At 30.6% G+C, this 25,901-nt stretch overlaps 1 protein-coding gene across 1 annotated transcript; it reads right to left on the reverse strand.

Moving 5' to 3' along the window:
- Positions 1-4,519: 4,519 nt before the first annotated feature.
- On the reverse strand, positions 4,520-6,809 carry LOC114378738. The gene is made up of 5 exons (XM_028337367.1): positions 6,361-6,809; positions 5,975-6,061; positions 5,708-5,807; positions 5,354-5,442; positions 4,520-4,700 (listed from the first exon to the last, which is right to left on the reverse strand). The coding sequence occupies exons 1-5, from the start codon at positions 6,807-6,809 to the stop codon at positions 4,520-4,522; spliced, it is 906 nt and encodes a 301-aa protein (XP_028193168.1).
- Positions 6,810-25,901: the final 19,092 nt, after the last annotated feature.

Raw genomic sequence — 25,901 nt, forward strand, 5'->3', positions numbered from 1 at the left:
AAATTCCTTACTTTATTACTTTATTATTATGCCAATAAAAAAATAAAATAATCATTGATTATTATGGCAGTAAAAAAATAAAATATTTTTTAAAAAAAAAATTCTAAGATGGTTCTTTGAAAAACCGTCTTACAATGTTTGAATTCTAAGATGGTCTTTGAAAAAATTGTTTGACATGGAAAAATCGCCTTAAAATCCTCAATTTTTAATTTTTTATAAAAAATAAATACATTCTAAGACGGTTATTTGAAAATCATCTTAGATTGTAGACATTCTAAGATGATTATTTTTTAAACTGTCTTAGAATTGTAACTTTCCTAAGACTATTTTTTGAGAACTGCTGTTGTAGATGCAAACATTCTACGATGTATCATATAACGACAGTTAATAACCGACATAAAATATCCAAAATAATCTTCATAAAAAAATGTTTTTCTAGCAGTGAAAATATGCAAATTTTATAGTTTAGGGGTGAAAATGTGAAAGATGAAGACAAAAAATTATTATTAAGCCACACAAATAGTACAGTACAAGGAGTATTAGCAATATTAAGTTGACCAAAGGAAAATTTAAAAGTTAATTACCAAAGTATGTTCTTTTGAGATATTGTACCAAATTGGAACAATCAATGCTGAAAAACAATATCACAACCAATATTTTGTTTAAAAAATAATTTTTAATTATTAATGTCGTGTGGAATACTACAACTTTAGTAACATTTTTTGAAAAACATTACTGACAATGTAGTCTCTCAGGTGGCATTAATAAATAATTTTTTCTTAAAAAAAAATAATATGACTAATAACTCTAGTTTTTTTTTTTTTGAGAATTGATAACTCTAGTTAAACTAGAGTTTTTCAACTTTGACCGGTAAAATGTTTCAAAATACTTTGTTGAATTGTTTATAAATAAAACCTCACTAGTCAAACATCGAAATAAAAACAATCAATTATACACTACTACAAAAGGCATATACAACAACGATTGTATAAGACATTCAAAGACGATTTTGAACCGTCTTTGTAGCCAACATCGTTGAAAGTTAAGACTTTTGATGACAGTTTCAACAAAAAAACCATTTTAGAAAAGGGTGTCTTTTTAAGACGGTTGTTAGCTAAAAATCGTCTTAGAAAACTACAAGAACCGTCTTAGAATGATATTCTTCTAAGATGATTTTTCAGAGAACTTCTTCTAAGGCGATTCTTAACTAAAAACCGTCTTAGAATGATATCCTTCTAAGACATTCTAAGATGGTTCTTTGAAAAACCATCTTAGAATGGTACCCTTCTAAGACGGTTTTTCAAATAACCGTCTTAGAATGTCTTTTTTTTAAAAAAATTAAAATAATGTCTTAGAGTTTTACCAATATGCATTGCTTTTTATACAATGGGATGAAGAAGCACACTGAGAGAAAGAAATATAAAGGGAAAAATATTAAGGATAACAATAAAAGTTGTTTCCACTTATACAAACTTTTGAAAATAAGAAACAAGATGGAAACAAGGTGTTAATTTTGTAATTAAAAGTGAAAGCAAAAATGAAAATAAGAAACATTCTTCTCAAACCAAGCATCCCCTAAAGTATGAAGAAAATACAAAGCAATAAAAAAAGTAAAATCCCATCTCACTTGTTCCAGTTGATATACATTTTGCCTTCCCTGATTCCCCTGATCAAGTAGTGAAACTTCCTTTACAGCAAAAAACAATCCATCTCTACATGGGAAATCAAAACTTATAAAAAATTAACAAACAGAAAACACTAGTAGTTTAGCACTTAAGTAACTTAAATAATAATAATAATAATAATAACAGGTTCCAATATGATAGTATAAAGGGGCATAACGTACAACCTTGTTCTCACCTGAGACCTTAGCTTTGTCAACATCCTTTGGAAATCCCTTCACGAATCCTGAATCTATAGATTTGTATTAAATGTAAATTCTAGTTCATAATCTTTACTTGATTTTATCAGGGGCACGTGTACATCACAGATTATATCAACTTATTTCCATACCTGCATATTCCAACTCTCAGGATTTTTTTCATCGGTTACACAAATAAATAATAATCATATTAAAAGACTACTTGGTTTCTACTTCCCAATCAAGGAAAAGAAAGGTCATAAAACAATGTTTCCAAAAATAAAAAGGCTCAAACAACTAAACCTCTTTGTGTTGGCCAAGTGCGTCACAACATACATAGCTAGAAGAGATTCATGATCCATCTATCGTTCCATATGTGACAATCATCAAAGTTTACAAATGCAACTTAATTAGTTGAAGTTCTACTAATTAGTTGTCAAACCTTCAAGTAACCTTCAAGATAGATAATATTGTGCGCATAAGCATGCTTAAGCAATTCCTTCCCTCATGTGTATTTTTTTATTGGTTTTATTAATAATTTACAAAAACATTAAATAAAAATTAAATATATTTAATGTTTTGAAAATATAAAAATGTTAAATATTCTTTTTACACAATAAATAAGAGGATTTAAAAAGGAAAAAATTTATAGAAGAATTTAAAATTATTCTTCACGTACATAATATATGACTTGGTAATCGGTATACGCACTATTTTCCTCCAAGACTAGTTTTCTTATGTCAAACACCTTGAACTTGTAAGTTCAAGTTTTTTGTGTCTGCGTGTGGGAAAGGATAAAATGTAAAATTCAGTTATCAGCTTATATTGCCAACTTAATGACGCAAAATCAAGAAAACATATATATTTAGTATGTTAAGGAGAGGGAATTATAAGGTAGATCAGATGATTAAGGAGAAAGAAAAAAAAGAAAAAATTATGGATTTGATTTTTTTACTAACAAAATTAATATTCTAACAATTAGTATTTATCAACAAAAAAAAATTAAGTTAACTAACATTATATCTTATAATAAAAAAATGAAAACTATCAATAAGAATCATTCAATCACAACATATATTAGCACTCCCTCTTCCCCTTCTCCTTTCATTGCTCATCAACCATTTGCTAGAGCCTAGAGCTATTCATTATGGTATTATATGCACAATCTATTCTCTTTTACAAGGGAAGCAAGAGTAGCTTGAGGTTTATCAAGCCAGAGCAACAAAGTTATGCATATTTTACATCGCTATAAACTACTTTAATTATTACATTATTTAATAACTGCTTATTAAATAATTTTATTGTGAAATCTACAATTTTATTATATATAAAATCAAAATTATTATATTATTCTAAAATTATTTATTATTCCACTAAATTACATCAAATTGATGTAACATATACTCTTAAAATAAATGAAAATAAATACTCTTTAATTACGCACTTATATTTTTTAATCACAAGCATCAGCTGCCTTGTATCTAGAAAGAGCATCCAATATAAAAACTTGACCCCATCTAGCATGTGAAACAAAGGTAAGCGTTGTTAGGTTAATGAGCCAATATGTGATCATAGATGAATCAAGATAAGCCAAGATGTCAAATAAAATTGTTTCCAATTTTAATTATGTTAGCAAATATATAGCAAACTTACTATGTACATTCATTTAAAGCAATTAAGGAACTTCGACAGTGTGTGAATCCTCATTTCCTGATGTAATAGAAGTAAAAAAAAAAAAACAAAACCAGAAGAAACTTGATTCAAAGAAAATAATGTCATGATGTTAGACTTTATTCAAAGCAACTTGATCATTCAGAGAAAATTAACACTTCAAGTAATCATGTAGTCTTTATTCAGAAACTATGTCCCGAGGGAAAAAGGTAATCATTTGTACAAGATATCACCTGTGTAACAAGTGTGTGGACTGGCAAAGTACTATAGCTATAGAGAAGCGTCCAACGAACCTATCATGTTCAAAACAATAAGAGTTGAAAGGAATTGTTTTAACATCATAGATAAGACTTAAGGCTACAATGATTTCTGCATACCCCAAGATTAGCCTTAAATACATGAGGAGATTATTCCTGATAAAGCAAGAGTTGTAGCCAAATTGCCACATGACTGTTAACAGTCAAGGAATAGAAAAATGAAATTGATATATACAAATAAAAAGAAGGATAATTAAAAGAAAGGTAGGAAAAGACAAAGCTAACTAACAAAATTAGGAATAAAACCTATCCAGAAATAGAGATTTGATCCTATTATAGACCAAAGAAACTAGTTGTAAGTTTGGATAATGTGCAAAAAGATATAGATAATCTAATAGAAAAATAGGACTTCAAGTGGAAGCTAAAGGGAAAACATACCTTTAACCCTAAATAGTATGAAAGCTACAACAAATCCCCAGAGTGGAACACTACAAGAGATTTTCCAAGCTGACATTTTTAGCTTTAGTCATATGAGTTCTCTTCCTGATTGAGACTCCAAGTCCTAATTACTTAAATTACATTCTCCCCCAGTGAATCTTGCACAAATATCATCAATATTGGTCAATAAATCAAGACCACAACAACATTTTCCAATACACAATGCAAGGGGACAAGGAGACAAGGAGCAGGGGATATTATAAAAAGAAACATCTTTACCTTAACTTTATAGTCAGTAGTGACCAAGTGCTTCAAGGAGACAAGGAGTTGCGAGCTTTGCAATCCATCGAACAGCAGCAACCATTCCACAATGTGCACAACCTAAAACCAAATCACTGAAACCCCCCTGATTAACAACAGTGTGATGAAATGGTACCATATTTCCTGTAACAGTTGTTATAGTATCCTTGATACTATGTGTGCCACGAATCAATAACAAAAGACATTTCATCTCGTGATCAGCTATTATTGTAAAAGCTAGTTTCAAAATTTGCACAATAAATAAAAAGACAAGTTTAAACATACATTGTCTTTACAGAATGAATACAACTTACTGAAATGGTAGCAAGTATTACTTATTCATCTTATTCAATTGAGCCACCCCACACCCCTCCAAAAAGAGAAAGAAAGAAAAACTCACAAAAATGTACTAAAAGTGAAGCAAAAAGAAAACATCTATTATCAATTTTTTATCCCATATTTTATCAGTCTAAAATTTTACCTTCATAGTTTGATTGATTTTTTCCATCCATAGATTCATGTTCTGACTTTGCTTCACCTTTGTTGGTAGTTATGTTTCCAACATCTTGTGCCATTGATTCAGAAATGGTCATTCCTTCATAATAGATGACTGCTTTGATTGATTCATTTGTTGCTAGAGTTGATTGATCACACAGTCCTATTTGAGCTGACAAGAAAATTAATTTTAGTAAGTATTTAACAATATTAGTACGTTAAAAAAATACACCAAACAAAAATACCTTCAATTATCCCTTTCCAATGTAAGGATTTCACAAGTAACATTGTCCCAGGAAAAACCATCAGGGTAGTTTTATTCAATATTTGCCTTTCGATGTCATCAACAGGTATAAATCCAAAGCCCTTTGTCCACGTCTTAACCAAATCTGGAATGGCTGACATCACAAGCTTTTCCACCTTTAAAGATATTAACATCTTCTAATGACAGATAAATTTAGAAATACACAAGGCCAAAATGAAGCAAGTGTGGAAACATTTAAACTCGTAACTAGATTATAGGAAAAAAGTCACTAAGTGCATGTCTAAATCAACTTTTGAAGAATAATTAATTTGATGGACAAGGGAATAGTAATTGAACATGAGCAAATTGCCCTATATTTCTGATTCATTTATTTGACTACAATTTTTTGGACAATCACATGAAAATGCAGCTACATTATACCTGCTCAATAGCACTCACAAGGAGTCGACATATTCCTTGGTGACAATACTGACTGCAAGTTGCAATTAGAGGCATCTCTCCTACTATAGTTCCATGCACCCTGTCAAGAAGTGAAAGGCTTGAGAACAATGCAATAAAACATACATAGTATCTTTACATATTAAAAAAGTAAAATCCAACCATTTACATAAAGGTCAGAAACAAGGATTTTAAAAACATCAATTTCTACCATAAATTTCGTGAGGAAAATATCATTTTAAATTTTACCTGATAGATGCTACAGATATTAACACATCCTCTTTCTCCAATACGATGGTGTAAAACCCTTGAATGTTTAGACGAGCAAACTCAGATCTAGAAATCATATGAAATAAAGCCTCTCAAATCAACATAGAAATAGAAAAGAGGAACAAGGAAAAAGGATTTAAATAATGATGTATAAACATTCAGAATATCATATACCAATTAAATGTATAATTCCATTACTACAAGACAGATGCACAATCAGTAGTACTTAGGCATCTGAGATTTTTTTTTTAAAAAAAAGGGAAAACTACAGAGAGTGAAGAGAACAAACCACTTAAACGCATCCTTCAAGATGCATGCGTGCCTTCAAGTAAGAGTGGACCAGGATTCCCAACGGCGCCACCAACAGAAGTAGCAAAACCACAGTGAATACTTGAGACACCAAAGCGCTAGGGTTCGGCATAAACCCGAAAACCAAAAGGTAAATGGTGACGATGACAACAACCGCGTTGAAAATTGTGACATAAGTAGACTCTTCCTCGTCATTGGTGGCGGCGGGAGGAATCTCACGGAGGAAAAACATTCCAAAGAGGAAAATGGAGAAAGGGATAAAGGCAAGCATGAAGAGAAAGGAAGCAGGGTCGTCGGCGAAGAGAACATAATAGAGGTCGGTGAATATGGCGATGCTCAAACCGAAAAAGCCTTTGAGAATGCCGAAAGCGGGGCCTCTGTTGCAGCGGAAGTTGTTGATGCATGTGACTAGAACGGTTGTTGCCACCCATGCAGAGGAATACGCACATCTGCTAGTATGGGAGGGGTTGGATTCTGTGGCTGATGACGAGCCACTGGACGCCATAGCCGATGAGGCCTTGGAGGAGGAGAATGACCCAAGTCGGGAATTTGTCAGAGTGAGAAGGGAAGTCGAATAGCCGCGTTTCTTTTTATTTAAGTGGAAAATATTCTAAGACAGTTTCGTAAAAACCGTCTTAGAATGAGAGCTTTCTAAGATGGTTTTCACAAAAACGTCATAAAGATGTTATATTTATTTACAAAAATGTCACCATGTGTCTTTCTAAGACGGTTTTTAAAAACCGTCTTAGAAGGTGCGTCATAAAAAACCATTTTTGTAATAGTGATATTTAGATACTCTACTTAGGATAAAAATAAAAAAAAAGAGATAAAAATATTAAAAAACAAAAAATAAAATATAAAAGCTAAATAAGTAGATATGTCAAAAATATAAAAACTAAAAAACATGTTTTATTTTATTTTCTCTCATTTTTTGGGTTTTGGGAAGGACAAGTATAATGGTGCAGGTAAAAATGAAAATATTTTTTTTAGTGAATAGGCATTTTGGTCCCTAACTTTTGGCCCCTTTTGAAAACTAGTCCCTATCTTTTTGAAATGTAAAAAATAGTCTCTATCTTTACATCCGTTATGCAAATAAGTCTCCACCGTTAAAATCCAATTTCCACTGTTAGTCATATGTTTATGTGGTAAGTCTTTGTCCATGTAAGCAAACCCATGTGGCAAGTCTTTGAACTGAATTAAAAAATTATGATAAGTTAGGATAAAAACCATTCAAAAATTAAGTTCAATGTAGTGTGAAACAATAACAGAATCAATAAATTTGTTCATGAATTCTGACCAACATGATAGGGAGTTTAAAAGTTAAAATGCTTCAAATTTTCAGCCTAATTAGGAGTGATTATACTCTGGACTTTACAAAGTCTGGTCAAATAGGAGAAAGTGGGAAAGCCAAGCGTTCTTTGAACATATCCCATCTCGTTTTCACCAGAACCTTTCCCTTTCTCGTTGAGAAGGTCAGCAAAAGCACCGCCAAGCTCAATCCACATCAATCTCACCGCTGACACTACAACATCCACAAAACCAAACCAATAAATGACAAACCACACCTTCTTTCAAAGGATGATGAGGGAGAAAACAAAATTCAGCATATGGTACTCTACGAAAATTCAACATCCCTCGGCCTCGCCTCTCCGAACGGATTAACCCCTTTAGGCTTCCCCATATTATCTATCCCCTTCATTGCTCACCGACAATGTCCGAGGTTGCAACACAAGCTTCGGCCTCCCACCAACACCAACACTCTCGCTGCTACCAATGTTGGACTTACTCTTTTTCTTATTGTTCCAATTGTCGGAATCCATGTCGCCGCTGGAGCCGAATCCAACAACCCTCCTCTCTCCGCCGTCGTTGGAGCTGAATCTCCACCCCTCCAATGACACAAAGCTCTTATTCAAAACCCAACTATCAAATTCATCTGCGCAAGACTGCGAATCGAAAAACCCTCCTTTGTCCCTCTCCCTCCTCTCAAACCCTCCTCTAAAAAATTAGGCATTAATATGTTAACCCTCCCTTTATGAATGCATCATACTATGCTTTCAATGTTATGGCATTAAATTGGTTCTCAAAGTGACATCATATTAGTTCCTAAAAAGAATGAAACTGATGGCATTCAGTTATCACTGAAGGACCGCCTTTAGAAATCCTAATTTGAGGAAGAAGAAGCAAGTGAAGAATAAAATATTTGACAATTTTTTAAATTTTATATCAAAGTCCAGTCTACGTGTCACAATCTGGGACAATTTGTCACGTTGGATAGTATATGTGACACTAAAATTGCCAACAATGCACCTCAATAATGGCGTTACTTTTAAATTTAATGGCAATGACTATTTTGTATAACTTATGCAAACATAGAGACTATTTTTTAGATTTCAAAAAAATAGGGACTAATTTACAAAAGGGGTCAAAAGTCATGGACCAAAATGTCTATTTACTCTTTTTTTTTTATCTTTTTGCAAGATGGCAACTTGATCATTTTATAACAATAAAAAAAATCATCTCATAGATTTAATGTTTATTTATGGTTTAAAATAAATAATTTTAGTAACGTTTAATCATTGAAAACATAATTTTCACTACATTTGGATTTGAACTCGGCCATCCGCATAATTTGTGGCTCGCACGACACATAGGCTTCAAATTTTTTAACCCTTTAAAATTGTGAGATTTTTAACGAGACTCATTTAACCCACAGAGCAAAGACTTCTTATGTCTTAATTAAAAAATATTATTTTTGTAGTTTAGTAAAAGTAAAATAAATTGATACTAGGCTAATAAAATAAAATAATTGTAGTTATTCTACTTGAAATTAGATAGTTTTAAAATAGCCAACACCAAACCAGAACCCATAAGAAATCATTCTCAGACATACATTGATTAATTGGATGATAAAATGATATACCCAAAGGATTTTTAATTTGATTTGTACTCATTTTTTAATTTGACGTTTCAGACAATTGTTTTTAAAAGAGTTTGAAAAATGGGTTACATTTCATATAATTTTTTTAAAATGAAAACGCGGGCCGACCGGTTTAGCTCTATGGGCTAAACGATGTGATTGCAGACTTACTAAAATAGAACTCATTTAAATGGCAGGCTTCATAAGATGGATTATGCTGGTTGCGAGTTTTGTAGGTGTGGGTTTAAACAACTAGATAAACTTACCCACTTATCCAACTCTAATTTTCACAATTGATATAAAAAAAATTACTTTTAAAAATAAGATAATGCAAAATTAAACATTTATATGAAGTTTAAAAATCAAAGTTCTTTGTTTCACTTCCATTAATGTGAAGCTTAATTATGTTTTTAGTCTCTCAAATTAAGTGATTTTATTTTTTTAGTACTTAAAGAAAAATTTGTTTTTTAGTCTCCTTCCTTAAACAAAATTTTAGTCCCTCAAATTTTGATAGAGGGACTAAAAGGGACAAATTTTAACTTTAAAAGACTGAAAAATGATTGTTTTAATTTAAAAGACAAAAAATTGAAATTTTAATTGAAGGACTAAAAACATAATTAAAAATTTAATTTGAATTCCTCTTAGAGATTTTTATAATATGAATATGAATCAAGTCAGGTTAGGTATAATATTTTTTTAACATTTTAGAGAAAAAAAATATTTTTTGTGTAGGTAAATCTAATCTAACAAGACAAATTTCTTAACTCAATAAAAAAAAATTTAAAAAAATCGTGACCCAAATTAATAAAACATTTATAATTAACTCACTTAAAAAGCAATTAAGTATAAAAAAATTGCTTTTATTGCTAAAATGTCCTGTTCAAATAGAATTAATTAAATTACATGTCTATGCATATCATTTTGCACAAAAATAAAATAAATTAAAATTAAGCTTAAATATGTTTAAGGTCTTTGATAAGTGACTAAATTTTATTTTGGGTGATAAAAATAAAAAAAAATGATATATGGAATGCATAGACATGATTAATAGACAAAAATGTGTGTGTACTCGAAGTTATACGGAGGATAAATAAATAAATAAAAATTGGACCATCATGTTTTGTTTTACTGCTATCACTAAACTAATGAAAAGATACGAGAGATGCGATCAATTTAATTGGCTTTGCTTAATTCAAGGGCGAACTAGTGTCGAATGTATAATGGAATTATGCTACATACGAATAAAATTTACATTTAATTATAAACTTGAAAATAATTATCTTAGTATTTTTATTTACAATTAATAATGTTAGTAATACACTTTTTTTTTGTTACTGAGTAAAATCTCATGATGTTTTCATTGATAGAGAATAACTCCATGATATTTATTAAACTCGAGGCATTCCTCTTTTATAAAAATGACTATAGTAAACGATTGTGAATTATTTTAGGCTACAATTAATATGTCCTTATAAAATAAAAAATGTTTGGATTTTATTCTTCTAAAATTTTTAACACGTTTTTTGTCATTTTAAAAAAGTGTTTTAAATTTTGACTAGAAATTAAGTTTGGATACAAATTATAGAAAAATCGCAACAAATTAAATAAAATCATCACAATTTTTAGAAAAAATGCCACAAATTGCATTTTTATTAAAAAAAAATCTTGTAATTTGTAGTGATTTTCAATTCCCCAAAAATTTTTATATAGGTTTAAATTTATCTTAATCTACCTTTAGACTAAAATTTAATACATTTCAATTTTACAGAAGAAAAAAACTTATTAAAAATTTGCAGGGATCAAATATGAATATTTTCAATTTAATGAGTAAAAAAATATATTTTAACCATTATTTTAATACATCTAGAACACCAAATTTGATATGACACTAATAATTGGTTTAACTTGAAAATTATTGATGTTATAAAAGAAATAGAATATTCATAGATGTGTGCACACATATAAGAAATTATCAAAGTTTAGATATCAAATATACAATAGTAATAATTTAACTGAACATGTAAATTCACGTACTTCAGTTCAAGGGTAAGACTGAAAAAGAAACGCAACATCATGTAAATTATAGAAACCAATAGAAGCTAATTAATTGAACTTATAAATTTATGTGTATCCGTTAGGACGTGCAGAAAAAAAAAATATTTAAAATATATTTAAACTTTTTTAAACATCAAGCTAGAAACATCATATTATAATTGTTGGTATGAATGGTATTGCACTACTACAAAAGTGCTTTTTTAAGAAGGTTGTTAAAAACCGTTTTAGAGTACGGAGTGGTGGCAATTTTGTAATAAAGGAGAAAACTTTTGTCTTTAACGTCGTACATTCTAAGGTGGTTATAGACGACCATCTTAGAATGTCTTTCGGTGACAAACTTGTAATTATGAGGAAGTAAGACAACGACGTTTTTTATGGAAGATCGCCTTTGTATATCATTTTCACTTTTGGTATACCCTAGCTAGCTGAGGAAGAACTATTTACTTCTTACCCCGCGCACCCTCTCCTCCGTTTTCGCGGTTTCTTCGAAACAAAAATCCCCAAACAGCACAGACAAGAAGAACTCAAATTTTGAACATTGTTATCAACGACACTTCTTTACAAAGTCACAGAGAAAGTTTCTAGCAAACCAAACAGCACAGACAAAGTCATACCAAGGGCACTTAAGCTTTTCCTTTTGTGAGTGTTACTTGAAGGTATGTTCTCCTGCTTTTCTTCCATTTGATTACTTCTAATGTATACTTCTTTGCACGTTGTTCATTGTTCTGTATCGAACCGATAGTTATTGCTGAAAGGAAAAGCTACCATTTGTGTTGAGGGTTTGGCCATTTGGGGGTTTTAATGTTTCGGAGTTTGAAAACAGAGGTGAAATAAGAGAGTGATTCGGTGTCCTCGAAGATTTGAGGAAGCGCAAGAAGACCAAGATTTTCAATGAGAGGAAGTGCCAGAAGATCGACTATGGCACCGATGGCGGTGGGTCTGACGACACCAAAGCAGATGAACTCCATCTTTGTCACTCGAAACCTTTGCGTGTTTGGTCCCAACTTGAATCCGTTCGCACCCTATATTGTCATCAATCTATCCCTTCGTTAAACAATTCCCCAAACCTAACATGAATCTCCTTTTTACTCTTCGATTATCTTTCTCCCTCTCTCAAACGAAGACATTCTGAGGACACAATCTCAATCTCAGATTCCTTTGCTATTTTTCAATTACTTTGGTTATACTCATGGTGTTCACCACTGTAATTAGTATACTCATGGTGTTTGCATATTTCTGGTTAATTTCATTTGATAATGGTTTTTGGGTTTTGAATTTCTTGTCTGATTGCTCGGGTGTGCGTGTAGGTCCGTGCTGTTCTGGAGAGAGCTACAGGAGTAGTTGAGAAGGCTTTACTTGGCGTTTGAGCAACAGGTTTGGTTTTTACCGTTCTAAGCATCAGAATATTTGGGTCATGTAGTGAATTAGTTGAATATTTTAATGTTTTTTGGATGTTTCTTAATTTACTAACTAATGGAAACAAAATTGGAACTCATTGAGCTGGAAGGAAATTGATTGGCTTAAGTATAGCTACTTTTTTGTTAGTTAAAATTGCTCTATTGCTTGCTATATTGATTCAGTTTTTTGCTTAGTTAAGAGTTGTTAGGTTATATAGTATTAATTAACATGTGCATCAATCATGAGAGGCATGGATACATAGCAAGGATGTGTATCTTTTTTCAGAAAGTAGAGAAATTAGAAAGCCGAAGCTTAGTTGAACAAGGTCAATGCTGCACTATATTTAATTTCCCCTAATTAACAATGTATAATTGCTAGCTTCTATGGACTTGTGTGGTTTGTTTTGTTTGGCCTTGGAGTTGTTCTCTCTGCACGCTTTTCTTAGTTTCTAATATTTTTTTAATCTCATTTTATTTTTCTTTTATGCTTTTCCTGCTTGCGAATGTGTCAAGTTTGACATTGCAGATGTTCTGCATCTGGCTCTTAAATTATTGACAAACTTATGCTTATTCTTTGCATTAGTGAGGCATTGTTGGCTCTGGTTTATTTCTTTTATTAGTCAAAATCTTATTGGGAAGGAGTATAAAAGGTTCTCCCAGCCATTTTCAAATAGAACGTCGACAATAATTTACATTTATATATTTCCTAAACTCTTTTACCTCCTAGGCATAGATAAAAAAAAAGCTCATTTGGTTTAAATATCACCAGACAAAACATGAAGAACCTGAAACTTTTGACTTGATCCAAATCCAGCTTCAACTTTGATTAGTTGCAACACTTTGTTCCAATTAATTTATAGTATAATTCTTGAAGATAATTTCATTCCTATGTAGTAAAATAGACCAAATACGGAGAGGCATAGTAATTGCCACAAATGTTTTAAATTCTTCCCATATTTTTTGACCTCTATCATGGTTGATTATAAGGAATGATTGAACTCAAATCATTTCATTTAGAAAATAAGACCTCAAATTATATAAGATTGAATGAAGGAACTGATTAATAATTAAGTCTTGGAAAAATTACATCCACACCTTTAACGTCTTTAGGCACCCAACAGCTAGCATGGAAGCTTGCTAAGATATCTCACAAACTTTCTGCTTCTGCCTTCTTGCTATTGGGCACATTTAGTGCTTCATTATTTTTTATTTTCCCAATAAACTATTCAGAATATACTTTAAAAAATAAAAAATTTGAACTCTTCCAAATAAAATATGGACAAATTTTCTTTGACTAGTATAATAAAACGTTTGTGAGATATCTTAGCATTTGATGAACATAAATAACATCAAAATATAATTTGGAAACAAAAGCTTCCACCAGCAGCTCCACTTTTCTTTTCCTAGCAGGGGTTAATTTGGAAACAACCTGTCGAAGTGCATAATCAAGCATCCATTCTTCCGTACCTTTTCGTTCTTCCATGTCTTGATGCCTTAAGTTAACTTTTTCAGCTTCTGAATCAGGCTCTAGAGGTAGATATCTAGGCCCTCTTGTGTAATTATAAGAACAAAATGTTGATAAAAAAATGATATCATATTAACTCAAGAAAACAATCCAAGTGTCAATGAAACAAATGTCTATCATAAATCTTCTATAAATTATTGCTAAAAATTCTTATTTAAATAGAATTGATTAATTAGTTGTTTATGTATCTTATTTTGCAAAGAAAATTACAATGTAGCTTAATATCATTTTTCACATCAAACAAAATAATTTCAAGATTATTTTTTAGAGGATCCAACTGAACAACTTTTTTGCAACTCGTACCATTTGGTTCCAATTTCTTGGTCAAACCACCATAAAGTTAGAAACAAATGGTCAGCGATTGCACATAGTTTGGTTGATAGGATTGAGAACACTAAAGAAAAGGTAAAAAAATGATTTAAACCTACTATTTAGGTTTAATTAACTTTTGGTCCTTATAGTTGCAACAATTTTTTCTTTAATAAAAAATCTATATGAATTAAAGGATAATTAAATTGTAACTATAAAGAGCAAAGGCAAATTAAACCTACATATATAATTGTAATTTATTTTAACTGATACGTATTTTTGTGCAAAATAAGATGCATAGTCATGTAATTAATTAATCTATCTAAACAAGATTTCTCAGCAATAATTTTTTAGAAATTTTATGTCAGACATTTATTTACTTTTGACAATTTCTTTGTGAATTAATTATGACATAATTTTTTTATCAATATTTTATTTTTGTTTGTCACATATATGTCTACCTTTTATTTGACGGATATATGTGTACCTTTTTATAGTTTGATAAATAAATACTATTTTTATTTAAATTAGATTTTTTTTATATTCTAACTTGACATCTACTTTTATTCTTCGATAAAAAAAATATATTTTAATGACACAGTGTAAAACTATTTTAAAAATAGTTTTTATAACATGTTTACAATTTTTTGAAAGTATTTCACCCTTTTATGAAGGTATAATCATGAAAGAAAAATGAAAAGGGAAAAGAATAAACCAGATTAAGGAGAAAAACAAAAGTCTAAACCAATCAATTAAATTAAGGGGAGTAAAAGAATTTTTGTAAAGTGTGGCTTGGAGTTTTGCACTTAGTGACTTTTATATTTTTTGGAAATGAGTTTCGAAAGGACAACTCATTTATCCATCAACTTTTCCTTCCAAAATTCAAATTTTGAAAATTCATAAATTGTTGCAAATTGCAAAAATAAGGACAAAAATAATAATTAAGCCTAAAAAATTTTGTAATATTATTTTCACAAAAAGAAATGAAAATCTAAGACTTATATTTAGCTTAATCGCATCAAGTAGACCTTTTTTCATTTTCTAACTACTTATTTTTAACTTCTTGATCAGCTATAAATAAGATCCTGTCTTTCTCTAGGGTAAGCATAATTCACATTTTTCTAAAAAATAATTTGAACCTGTACCTTAGAGGAAGATACGATTTTAATCAAAGCCCATAAGAAAGTTGGAAATAAGTTATCATAGAGTGCAAAGAGTCTACTTAATAGGATTAAGCTAAAAAAAAGTCTTAGAATATATATATATATATATGTGTGTGAAAAATGATATTAAAATACTTTTCAAGTTTAATCATCATTTGTGCTTATAGTTGCAACTTACAATAATTTTTCATTTTAGTTCTTATAGTTGCTCTCATCAAGTAGTTAGAAGTCATGATCAAGTACAAACTCATTTATTCCATCAAATTTTCCTTCCATATTACGAAATACATATTTTGAAATTTCATTTGCAAATATAAGGACAAAAATAGTAATTAAACCTAAAATGTTTTGTAATATTATCTTTTACAAAATAAATATAAGGCTTATCTTTAGCTCATTCCCATCAAGTATACCCTTTTCATTTTCTTACCACTTATTTCCAACTTCTTGATGGGCTTTGATCATAACCATGCCTTCATCTAGAATAAGGGTGATCATAATTTTCATATTTTTTTTAGAAAAAACTAATTTGGATTTTTTAAATCACTTTTGAACCAAAAAATGATTTCAAAAGTAATTTATGCTCATACTTACCCTAGAAGAAGACAAAATTTTGATCAAAGCCCATAAGAAAGTTGGAAACAAGTGGTCAAACAATCTATTTGATAGAATTGAGCTAAAGAAAAGTATTAGAATATTTTTTTGTGAAAAATGATATTAAACTAATTTTTAAGTTTAATTATCATTAATACTAATTATAGTTACAACTTCCAACAATTTTTTATTTTAGTCCTTATAGTTGCTTAGATAAGGATGTTGGAGGCCATGATCTAGAACAACTTATTTACTCCATCAACTTTTCCTTCCATATTACAACATTCAAATTTTGAAATTTCATAAATTTTTGCAAATATAAGGACATAATAATTAAATCTTAAATTTGTAATATTATTTTTCACAAAAAAAAAATTCTAAGACTTATCTTTAGTTCATTCCCATCAAGTAGACCCTTTTTCACTTTAATACCACTTGTTTCCAACTTCTATATGGGCTTTGATCATAATCATGTCTTCCTCTAGGATAAGGGTGATCATAATTTTAATTTTAAAAAATAATTTGGATTTTTAAATCAATTTTGAACCAAAAATAAATTTCAAAAGTAATTTATGCTCTCACTTACCCTAGAGGAAGACAAAATTTTGATCAAAGCCGATAAGAATGTTGAAAACAAGTGATCAAAGGGTGGAAAGAGTCTACTTGATAAAATTGAGCTAAAAAATATTAGAATATTTTCTTATAAAAATGTTAAGCTACTTTTTTAGTTTAATTACCACTTGTATTTATATTTCCAACTTTGCAACAATTTTTTTAGTCCTTATAATTGTTCCGATCAAGCTATTTGAGGCCATGATCTAGTACAACTCATTTACTCCATCAACTTTTCCTTCCATTTTACAAAATTCAGATTTTGAAATTTCAGAAATTGTTGCAAATATAAGGACCAAAAAGAGTATAACTAAACCTAAAAAGTTTCTTAATATCATTTTTCACAAAAAAAAATATAATTTTAAAGTTTATCTTTAGCTCAATCCTATCAAGCATATTCTTTACACTTTCTTACCACTCGTTTCCAAATTATTGATGGACTTTGATCATAATTACGTCTTCCTCCAAGATAAGGGTGATCATAAATTCATGCTTTCTTAAAATCTAATTTGGATTTTTTTGAATCAATTTTGAACCAAAAATTTATTTTAAAAGTAATTTATGTTAACCCTTACCCAAGAGAAAGACATGATTTTGATCAAAGCCCATAAAGAATTTGGGAACAAGTGGTCAAAGAGTGCAAAAAGTATGCTTGATAAGATTGAGCTAAAAAAATGTCTTACAATTATATTCTCTTTTTTTGTGAAAATGATATGAAGCTACTTTTTAGATTTAATTAGCATTTGTCTTTATAGTTGGAATAACTTTCCATTTTAATCCTTGTAATTTAAAACATCTCATTTAGTTTCTCATAGTCATAATTTTTTTTATCCTATAGCTTGACATCTACTACTATTTTTCAATAAAAAAATTATTTTAATGACACTCAGCTAAAACTATTTTAAAAATAGTTTTTATATCATCCTTGAATAGTTTTATATAAAAAAGTTATTTGAAAATTTCACTTCCTCCTTTCTAACTCGTCATCTTAACTAAAACAATTCAATTATTCTTTTCATGAAATTTACATGTAATGTTCTATTTCTTTTTTACCTTGACCTTTGAATCGAAGTGCATAAATTTACATTTTCAATCAGCTCTTGGCAATTTCAAAAACACATTAATTTTCATTTGTCATTTCTTGATCAAAATTAAATTTTTATTTAACTTCTTTGATTTTTTTGTTATTAGTAACTTCTTTGATTTATTATTCCTACATTAATATTTAAAGATTGTTGTAGGCATACAATAAGCTTAGATGACATATAGAAATAATAAATAGCATAAGTTAACTAAAAAATTAGTGATGACGAAAAAATAAATAAAAATGACAATTAATGTGTTTTAGAAATTGGTAAATGACTGTACATGTAAATTTGTGCATTTCGATTCAAAGGTCAAATGAAAAAAGAAACGCAACATCACATGTAAATTATAAGAACCAACAAAAGCTCATTAATCTTATAAATTCATGTGTTGTCAAATGAAAAAAAGAAATGCAACATCACATGTAAATTATAAGAACCAATAAAAGCTCATTAATCTTATAAATTCATGTGTTTTGGTTAAGATTTGTACAGTGGTGGAGCTTGACTAATAATGTTGAGGTGGCCAAGGTAGTAAGTGATATTCATATAATGAAAATTCAAAATCTACCTTGACTCATAAAATCCAATGTATCTGTCCAATAAATCAACCCTAATCAAATATAGTATTTCACTAATCACTAAAAGTTATTTCATTCACTCATAAATAATCACTAATAAATCAATATGGTGTAGCATGATTAACAAATACCCTTATTCCTTAAGCATGTAGTCAAGGTTTGATCCTTGATTCGTGCATATAAAAGCAATTTTATTTTCATGGAAATGTGGAATTACATGCTTTGATCCTCTGTCACACCTCATGAATCATATACACACCACACAATATTAATATATACATGACACAAACCCATACTTTACCTATGAACTATGCAATACACGCAACTACTCAATTGTTTTCAAAATCATTTTAACTCGTCAGGTTTCCACAGTGGAGCCCATCATAAAACTCGTCGCACATTAACTCATCGTTCTTAAAGGGCCTTATAGTTGTGTGATTGTAGAATTCATAGCTTACAACTCAATGCACACAACATCTTAATACACGTGTGATCTCACAATTTAACACATACTTAACTTGTCACTTACACATAGTTCATCACACTTCCATAATCCCAAGACAACATATTATCACGCCTCATGCATCATATACATGTTACACAGTAATAATATTAATATGTTATGTTGATACGATTATACCCTTCAAACAATTTCACATATTCATATTAAAACTAAAGGAATCAAAATCATAGGTTCAAAAGCACGAAAACACAAAGAGCACTCAATTTTATCAACCAATTCGCATCAGGGCATCAATTAGCCTGTCAGACATAATCATTTCATGATTATAATCGTAAAGGATGAATTACAATACAATAAACATCCCAAAACAAACCTTAATTTGATCCTCTAAGGATCCCTACATATGTTCATTCTAACCCCAATTGTGATAAACTCATCCTTTATTTCTAAGCAGGCTCACGTGTGTAATTTGGCAGCGATAGTAGCGTCTCTAGCAGTTCGTTAAGATTTCTCAAGTTTTTCCTCTGGTTGTTCTGTTAGGATTTTCAAGCGTTCGAGAGAAGGAGAAAAGATTGGAGCCTCAATTTCACTCTTTGTGCGAGGGTCATTGATCTCTATATAGATATTATTGCTCAAATCCCAATGGTGGGAATGTGTGAAAATGAGTTATGAATGTAGTATCTAGATTTCGGGACGATCCAACAGTTAAAAAGTTCAGGATTATAGCTTTACTGGAATATATTTGGGTGTATGAAAAAAAAGAGAGGATTTTTGGAAAGGAAGAATGGAGAATGAATTTGGGAGGAAGTGAGCACGTAGAAACATCACAAATGTGAAAATTAGCCTAATATGTCTCTATTTATAACTAGTTACTCTGAGCTTATTATTTACTCTATTTTATTATTATAAAAATGAACTTTATCTTACTCTCTGTCAAATGAATAAATAAAATATTCTTTTATTTTCTAAAAATACATATTTATTTTATTTACCTTAAAACCATTATTTTAATTGATAAAACTATTTCTCATTATTTATTTAATTACAAAAACCTCATTATTTTTTTAAAACTCTATTTATTTTTAAATAAAATCATTTTTAATTTATTTTACAAAAAATGGGGTGTTACACAAATAGGATTAAATTGAACCTATTTTAAAAAAAGAAAAAACCTATATTGAACCTTATAAAAATAAAGAGACCAAATTAAACCAAATACATTAATTAAGGAATTAAATTAAACTTTTAAAAGGATCAAATTAAACAAAAAAAAATTAAAGGACCAAATTAACTCACTTTTTCATTGATTGAGTCAAGTATACATTGAATTAAAATTTGGGGGGTTCCATGAAGAAAACAATTAGTATATATATATATATATATATAGATAACATGGATTTAGCCCCATTCATAATAGAATACACACTCCACTATTGTAGCTTGACATTTTTACATTAGACATTGAATCAACCTAGTTTAATAAGTCATTATGGGCCAAATTGCATACCTTGCCCCACAAAATTGTCATAGTCCATCAGAAAACGAACCCATACAACCAAAACAAGCATCTATTCAATATTCACAAGGCTAAGCTGAATTGTTGACACAACATGATTTATGAAATAACTTCCAGAATAAAGAATGTAACTTGTAGCAAAGCATATATACGAACACACTCATTGACCCTGCACACAATGTCAAGTCCAACAATAAGGGGAAAATTAAAGTTGTAGAGGAACATTATCATTACAAGGCATTATTTCACTAGTGAGGGTTTATCATCCATTACAACCAGTTTGTTACGAAAATAAGGTTGCCTTATTTTCAAATCTCAAATTCCTAATATTATAAATTATAATATACAAATTACAAATATCATTAATTATCAAAAAAATTAAGAAATTAATTGAGTGTATGTAAAATCTTAAAGGCCTTACACCTAGAGTCATTTGGTGTAGGTAAAATTAAAAAAAATACCTACAACAAATTAGTGTAAGTAAAATTATAAACACTTCTACATACAAATGGTGAGGAGAGGTAAAATCTCAAAGAAGTTATACCTACAATCACTTGGCGTAGGTAAAACTACTCTTATTATATAAATAAAATTATTTTTTATAAAAAATTACTTGTAAATGATTTTTAAAATATATTATTTTATAGAAAATTGAGAAAAATAATGAAAGATGAAAAAGAAATTGATAGAAATAAGGTACCAGTTGGGATTGAAGGGTTTGAGTTTGTAGAAATAGAATTGTCGGAGGTCACCTCACCTCTCCTAATTTCTTTTGTTCTCACCGTGGATTTCCAAGTTTTGTCTTAAGAAAATATTATATTCAAATTCATGAAACAAAATGATGTAATAATATCCAATCATATTTTGCCACATACACTTCTTGTTGTTGGCAAGCCAATTGTAACACGGTGAAGTATCAATACTCTCGGTGCATAAAAAACATAAAAAGAAATAAAAACAATAAATTTTAATGAATTTTCTTATCAAGCTTCAAATACTAATTGTGTGTGGTTTATTTTCAATTCTATTGGGTGTCACCAAACCCTGCCTTAGCAATACTTGAAAAGAGAAGATGGTGGGAGAGAAGAGGAGGAAAATGAGCGAGATGGCGTCGTTGGTGAAGAACGTACTCAAATCCGTCAGAGAAAAGAGTTTCGGCGCTTTCCTTAGAGAGCTCAAGGATGAAGGCTACCTGTTTGTCCATTCTCTTTCCTTTGCTTTTAAATTTCCCCTAACTAATCCATTCAATATTTTGCCAATCTTTTCGGTTTTTCACTTTGAATTCTTATTACACTATGACAAAAATGACCATATGCCTATGGAGACTTTTGCCTAGGCATAAATTATTGCAAGTAAAAGTCAAAAAATACTTATACCTACAATCATTTGTCATAAGTAAAATTTAAAGATTTGTACCTACTATTATTTGATGTAGGTAAAACTTAAAATAACTTCCTGCCTATGATTTGGTAAAATCTTATAAAACTTGCACCTATAGTCTATTAGTATAGATAAAATTTTAAAAGTTTGTACCTACAAATATTGGTAAAATCTCATAAAACAATTACATATTAAAAAATTTAAAAAGTTGTTGCAGCTACGTCTGAAACACGCTCATCCTTTTCTCCCACACACGCACACAAGCAAACGAACCAAGTTCTTCTTCCCTGTGATAAGATCGCACAAATTTTGGAACCCTAATCTACTACATTTTGTTTTGGACCTTCATCTGAATCGTAAAAATCAATCGTGTTGTGCCACTCGCATCCTTGCTTCTTCGCTGTGGAACCAGGTCATCTACGATGAATTGGAGCCCATTGCGGAAACTTTGGCTTCCTCGATGGAGGATTTCCCCTCCATCGTCGTTCGGGTGGACGATTTTAGCTCTGTGAACTGTAACAACGACATTAAGATCCACTCCAACGGTGACGGCGCAATGCAACTATGGTAGAAAGACAAAGAGATAGCCGAACATGGTTTGAGTTCTAGATCGATGACGCTGATGGTTCGAGCCTCCGAGGTCGAAGGCACTGAAGTTTGGACAACAGAGGTTAATCTCTTCCCCACCCTCTCTCTAATTTGGTTTGGTGGAATGTTAAGGTCTATTCTGATTTACGTGTGGTTGAAGAGTGGGTTTTGGTTTATTGGATGAGGATGTGGTGAGATTGTTGTTTGTGGTTCGATTATGTGTTGCTTTATGTGATTTCAGGGGGTAGTTTGTGTGGCTTATGAACTTTACATGGCTTGTTCCTGTTTTATACAGTACAATTGCAAAGTGAACATTTGTGGTAGCTGCCCCTGCTCTGTTTAAAACTAAACTTCATATTGTTCTAAGAAAATTTATCAAAGACATATGAAATCTTAGAAAGCATTTTGTACGGAAGTTGTTTGAGATGTTTCTAACTTTGACTTTGATTGTAAATTGATAATTTTGCTACATTGTTCTTTTATTTGGACATTAAAATATCAAATGAGGATGAACAACAAAAGTCTAAAAATTTGGTTTCTTTAACTACACTTTTCATTTGATAAAGCTTTGTGTTTTAACTTTTACCTCAATTACGTTGCTACTTATGTCCATGTTTGAATTATGTATCGATGCCAATCATTCATGTCCCTATTTTTGCTTCAAGAAATTTCAAGCTATATGTTACTTTGTTTCCAACATGCTCTCTCCACAGAGCATGAACTATTTTTGGGTAATTTTGATATTTCACACTCATGTTGGTCCTGGGGGTTATCTCTAATATGTTGTGTACATTGTAACTTCTCTTGGATTTGTGCACCTGTTCTTTGATGTCATTGTCCATGGCATTGAGAAATACATTATACAGGCCCATGAAAATCTCTACCCAGGATCAATATTTGTCAATAAGAGTAAGGGAAAAAAATTGCATACTTTTATTCTTTCCTCCCTAGGCTCTTATGCACAGGTACAATACATGCATGCAATCCAACATCCATAACTTTCATATCAATGTATTTTACAGATGGTAGTTTTGCATATATTTGAATTATGTCAGAAAAGATTTAGAACTACAGGAATCAATTTTAGTATTACATTTTGTGTAATATTTTTTAAAGTGCAGAGAAGGCTATTTTTGTGCATTATACTTAATTTTGATCAATGTGTATAATTGATCTAATTTTGTACATTAGTGGATTCTCAATTAGTTCTCTTGTTGTGATGATGAGATACCTTGTCCCTGCTGATTTGACTGTTGGCCAGTTTGTCTATGTTGGCCACAAAAGGATTAAGCTCAGTGCAGGGAAGGTTATTTTTGTTTTCGTCAAAAACACTCTGCCTCCAATTGGTAAGTATCCAGTCATGCCAAATGATGTTTTTTTACCTTTATTGCAATGACTTTATGTACTAAATCCCTTGTTGTTGCACCTGCATTGATGTCTGCTATTTATGAAGAAAATAAGGATCAAGATGGTTTTCTTTACATGACTTACAGTGGAGAGAACACTTTTGAATCCCACTAGGCATAATGCATGTTAACTTTTGTAAATAGCTCCCACAAAATATAATTTCTCTGCACCCAATTGGTTTTCAACATTGAGCTAGGTGGAATCTTAATTTATGTCAGGGTTGTGGCCAACACAGGAATATCTTTTCAAAACTTTACGAATCTTGCATTTTGAGCAAGTTTGAATCCAATTTCTCCCATAAGTTGAAATTAATTTATGCAACCCAACTTTGTTTGAAGCACTTTCATTTAACTCATTCATAAATAGAGGTACATAAGATAAATTCAACTTACGAGAGAAGTTTCATTGACTGTATCTCCTTATTTTTTTTTTTCATTTTCTTTCAAGTGCTTATTGTCAAACTTCTCCAAACTAACTCTATTGTTTTCATGTGTAGAGAGTGGATATTTTTGGGTGCTTGGGCAATCCGTAGTTTCTTTATTTTGGTCCTTTGTCCTATGAGACTCTTTTACATATTTGGTTTGACCGTAGTTGTTTTAAATGCTTGTCAGAGGAGCTTAAGGTGGGTCTGAAACGGTGTTGGTGGCTTGAGAGATTAGGAAGCAGCACAGTCAAAATCATTCTATGGACTGAAATTTATTGGCAGCGAATCCAATGACCTTGTTGTCTGGAACAAGGTGCAAAGCAATTTCAATAGTTTATTTTTAGTTGTAATTTTTTTTTATTTCATGAAGAGTTTTGGATTATTTGTGAAGAAACTGTGCTTCATCCTGTCGATTAATTGGACCTATATTTAATTAGTGTTTTGAACCAAAAGGGTAAATCTTCTAAATAAGCTAAACTCTAAGGTTTAACAAGCTTAGCACAATGGGCTTGGGAAAAGTTAAGAGTGGGATGGTTAAAACTTGAAGAAAACTTAGAATTGAAATGGTTAGTGGTTGCTGCCAAATTTTGACAGCAGATAGGCTGTCTTGCAGAAGTTCGTGTGTTAAGGTCTGGAAGAGTTAGTCTTTGATATTTTAGGGTACTTTATATCTAGAAGTCCTCTTTGCAGCCTTACAGGTCCCATAATTTTTCAAGTTTTGTAGAATATTTGCTGAATATTCTTGTCAGGTAGGTTTCAACGCCTGTTATGCAGATTATTTTTTGGCACAACTGTTGTTTTGGCTTAAATGGATGAGGTGTGACTTAAGCTAATAAAGAGAAATGCTTACTCTAGTCCTAAGTAATAGTGGGAGCCCAAACTTTATATTTTCCAGCTTAAACAAGTAATTGAAGCAAACTAAAGGTTGAGTAACTTGAGTCACCAAAAACTATGAAGGTTATTGAACTTAAAAGTGTGTCTGTCTTGTCTTTCTATTTCCCATAGCTGCAGTCTGAGATGAATTTGAGCTTGCTCTTTTAATAGGCCTAAATGTCTTCTAATTAGTTTGAGAGCAAGTTTTTCATTAGATGAATCAAGATGTTTAGTTGAAAGGGAAAGTTGTTCATGTACTGAAACACGTGTTACTTTGATGTTTACATAATTACTATATTCTTACCTCCTATCTTGCTTGCTACCGGAAAGCATAAATTACATAAAGGAGCTAAGAATACAATAGATTCTTGAGCTGCAAGTGGTAAACCGGAGGCTGAAACTTCAAACAATTTCTAGTATGTAGTATTCTTCAGTTATTCAGTCATATATAATAAATAGTTCTAAATGTTCTTTGACACAAATAGAAAATAAATAAATTAATAAAATTGGTTGAACTGCATAATACCAATTACCAAAGCATGTCAATTTCCTAATGCTATACAAAGAAATGATATATAGTAACACCAAAATTTATTACCACAGCTATTAAGATCTGTCCACAGTCCACATGTTCATTTTTACCTTCAATTTTCTGTGTCAGACTGTCAGCAAATTGGTATCTCTATTTCTCTCTTGCTTTTATCAATT

Source organism: Glycine soja, chromosome 12 (assembly GCF_004193775.1).
Source record: "Glycine soja cultivar W05 chromosome 12, ASM419377v2, whole genome shotgun sequence".
Lineage (NCBI taxonomy): Eukaryota > Viridiplantae > Streptophyta > Magnoliopsida > Fabales > Fabaceae > Glycine > Glycine soja.

Coding starts and splice junctions, on each gene's coding strand:
- LOC114378738 (XM_028337367.1), bottom strand. CDS start 6,809: ATGGCGTCCAGTGGCTCGTCATCAGCCACAGAATCCAACCCCTCCCAT. Junction 5,808..5,974: donor ATATCTGTAGCATCTATCAG/GTAAAATTTAAA, acceptor ACTTCTTGACAG/GGTGCATGGAACTATAGTAG. Junction 5,443..5,707: donor TTGTGAGTGCTATTGAGCAG/GTATAATGTAGC, acceptor ATATCTTTAAAG/GTGGAAAAGCTTGTGATGTC.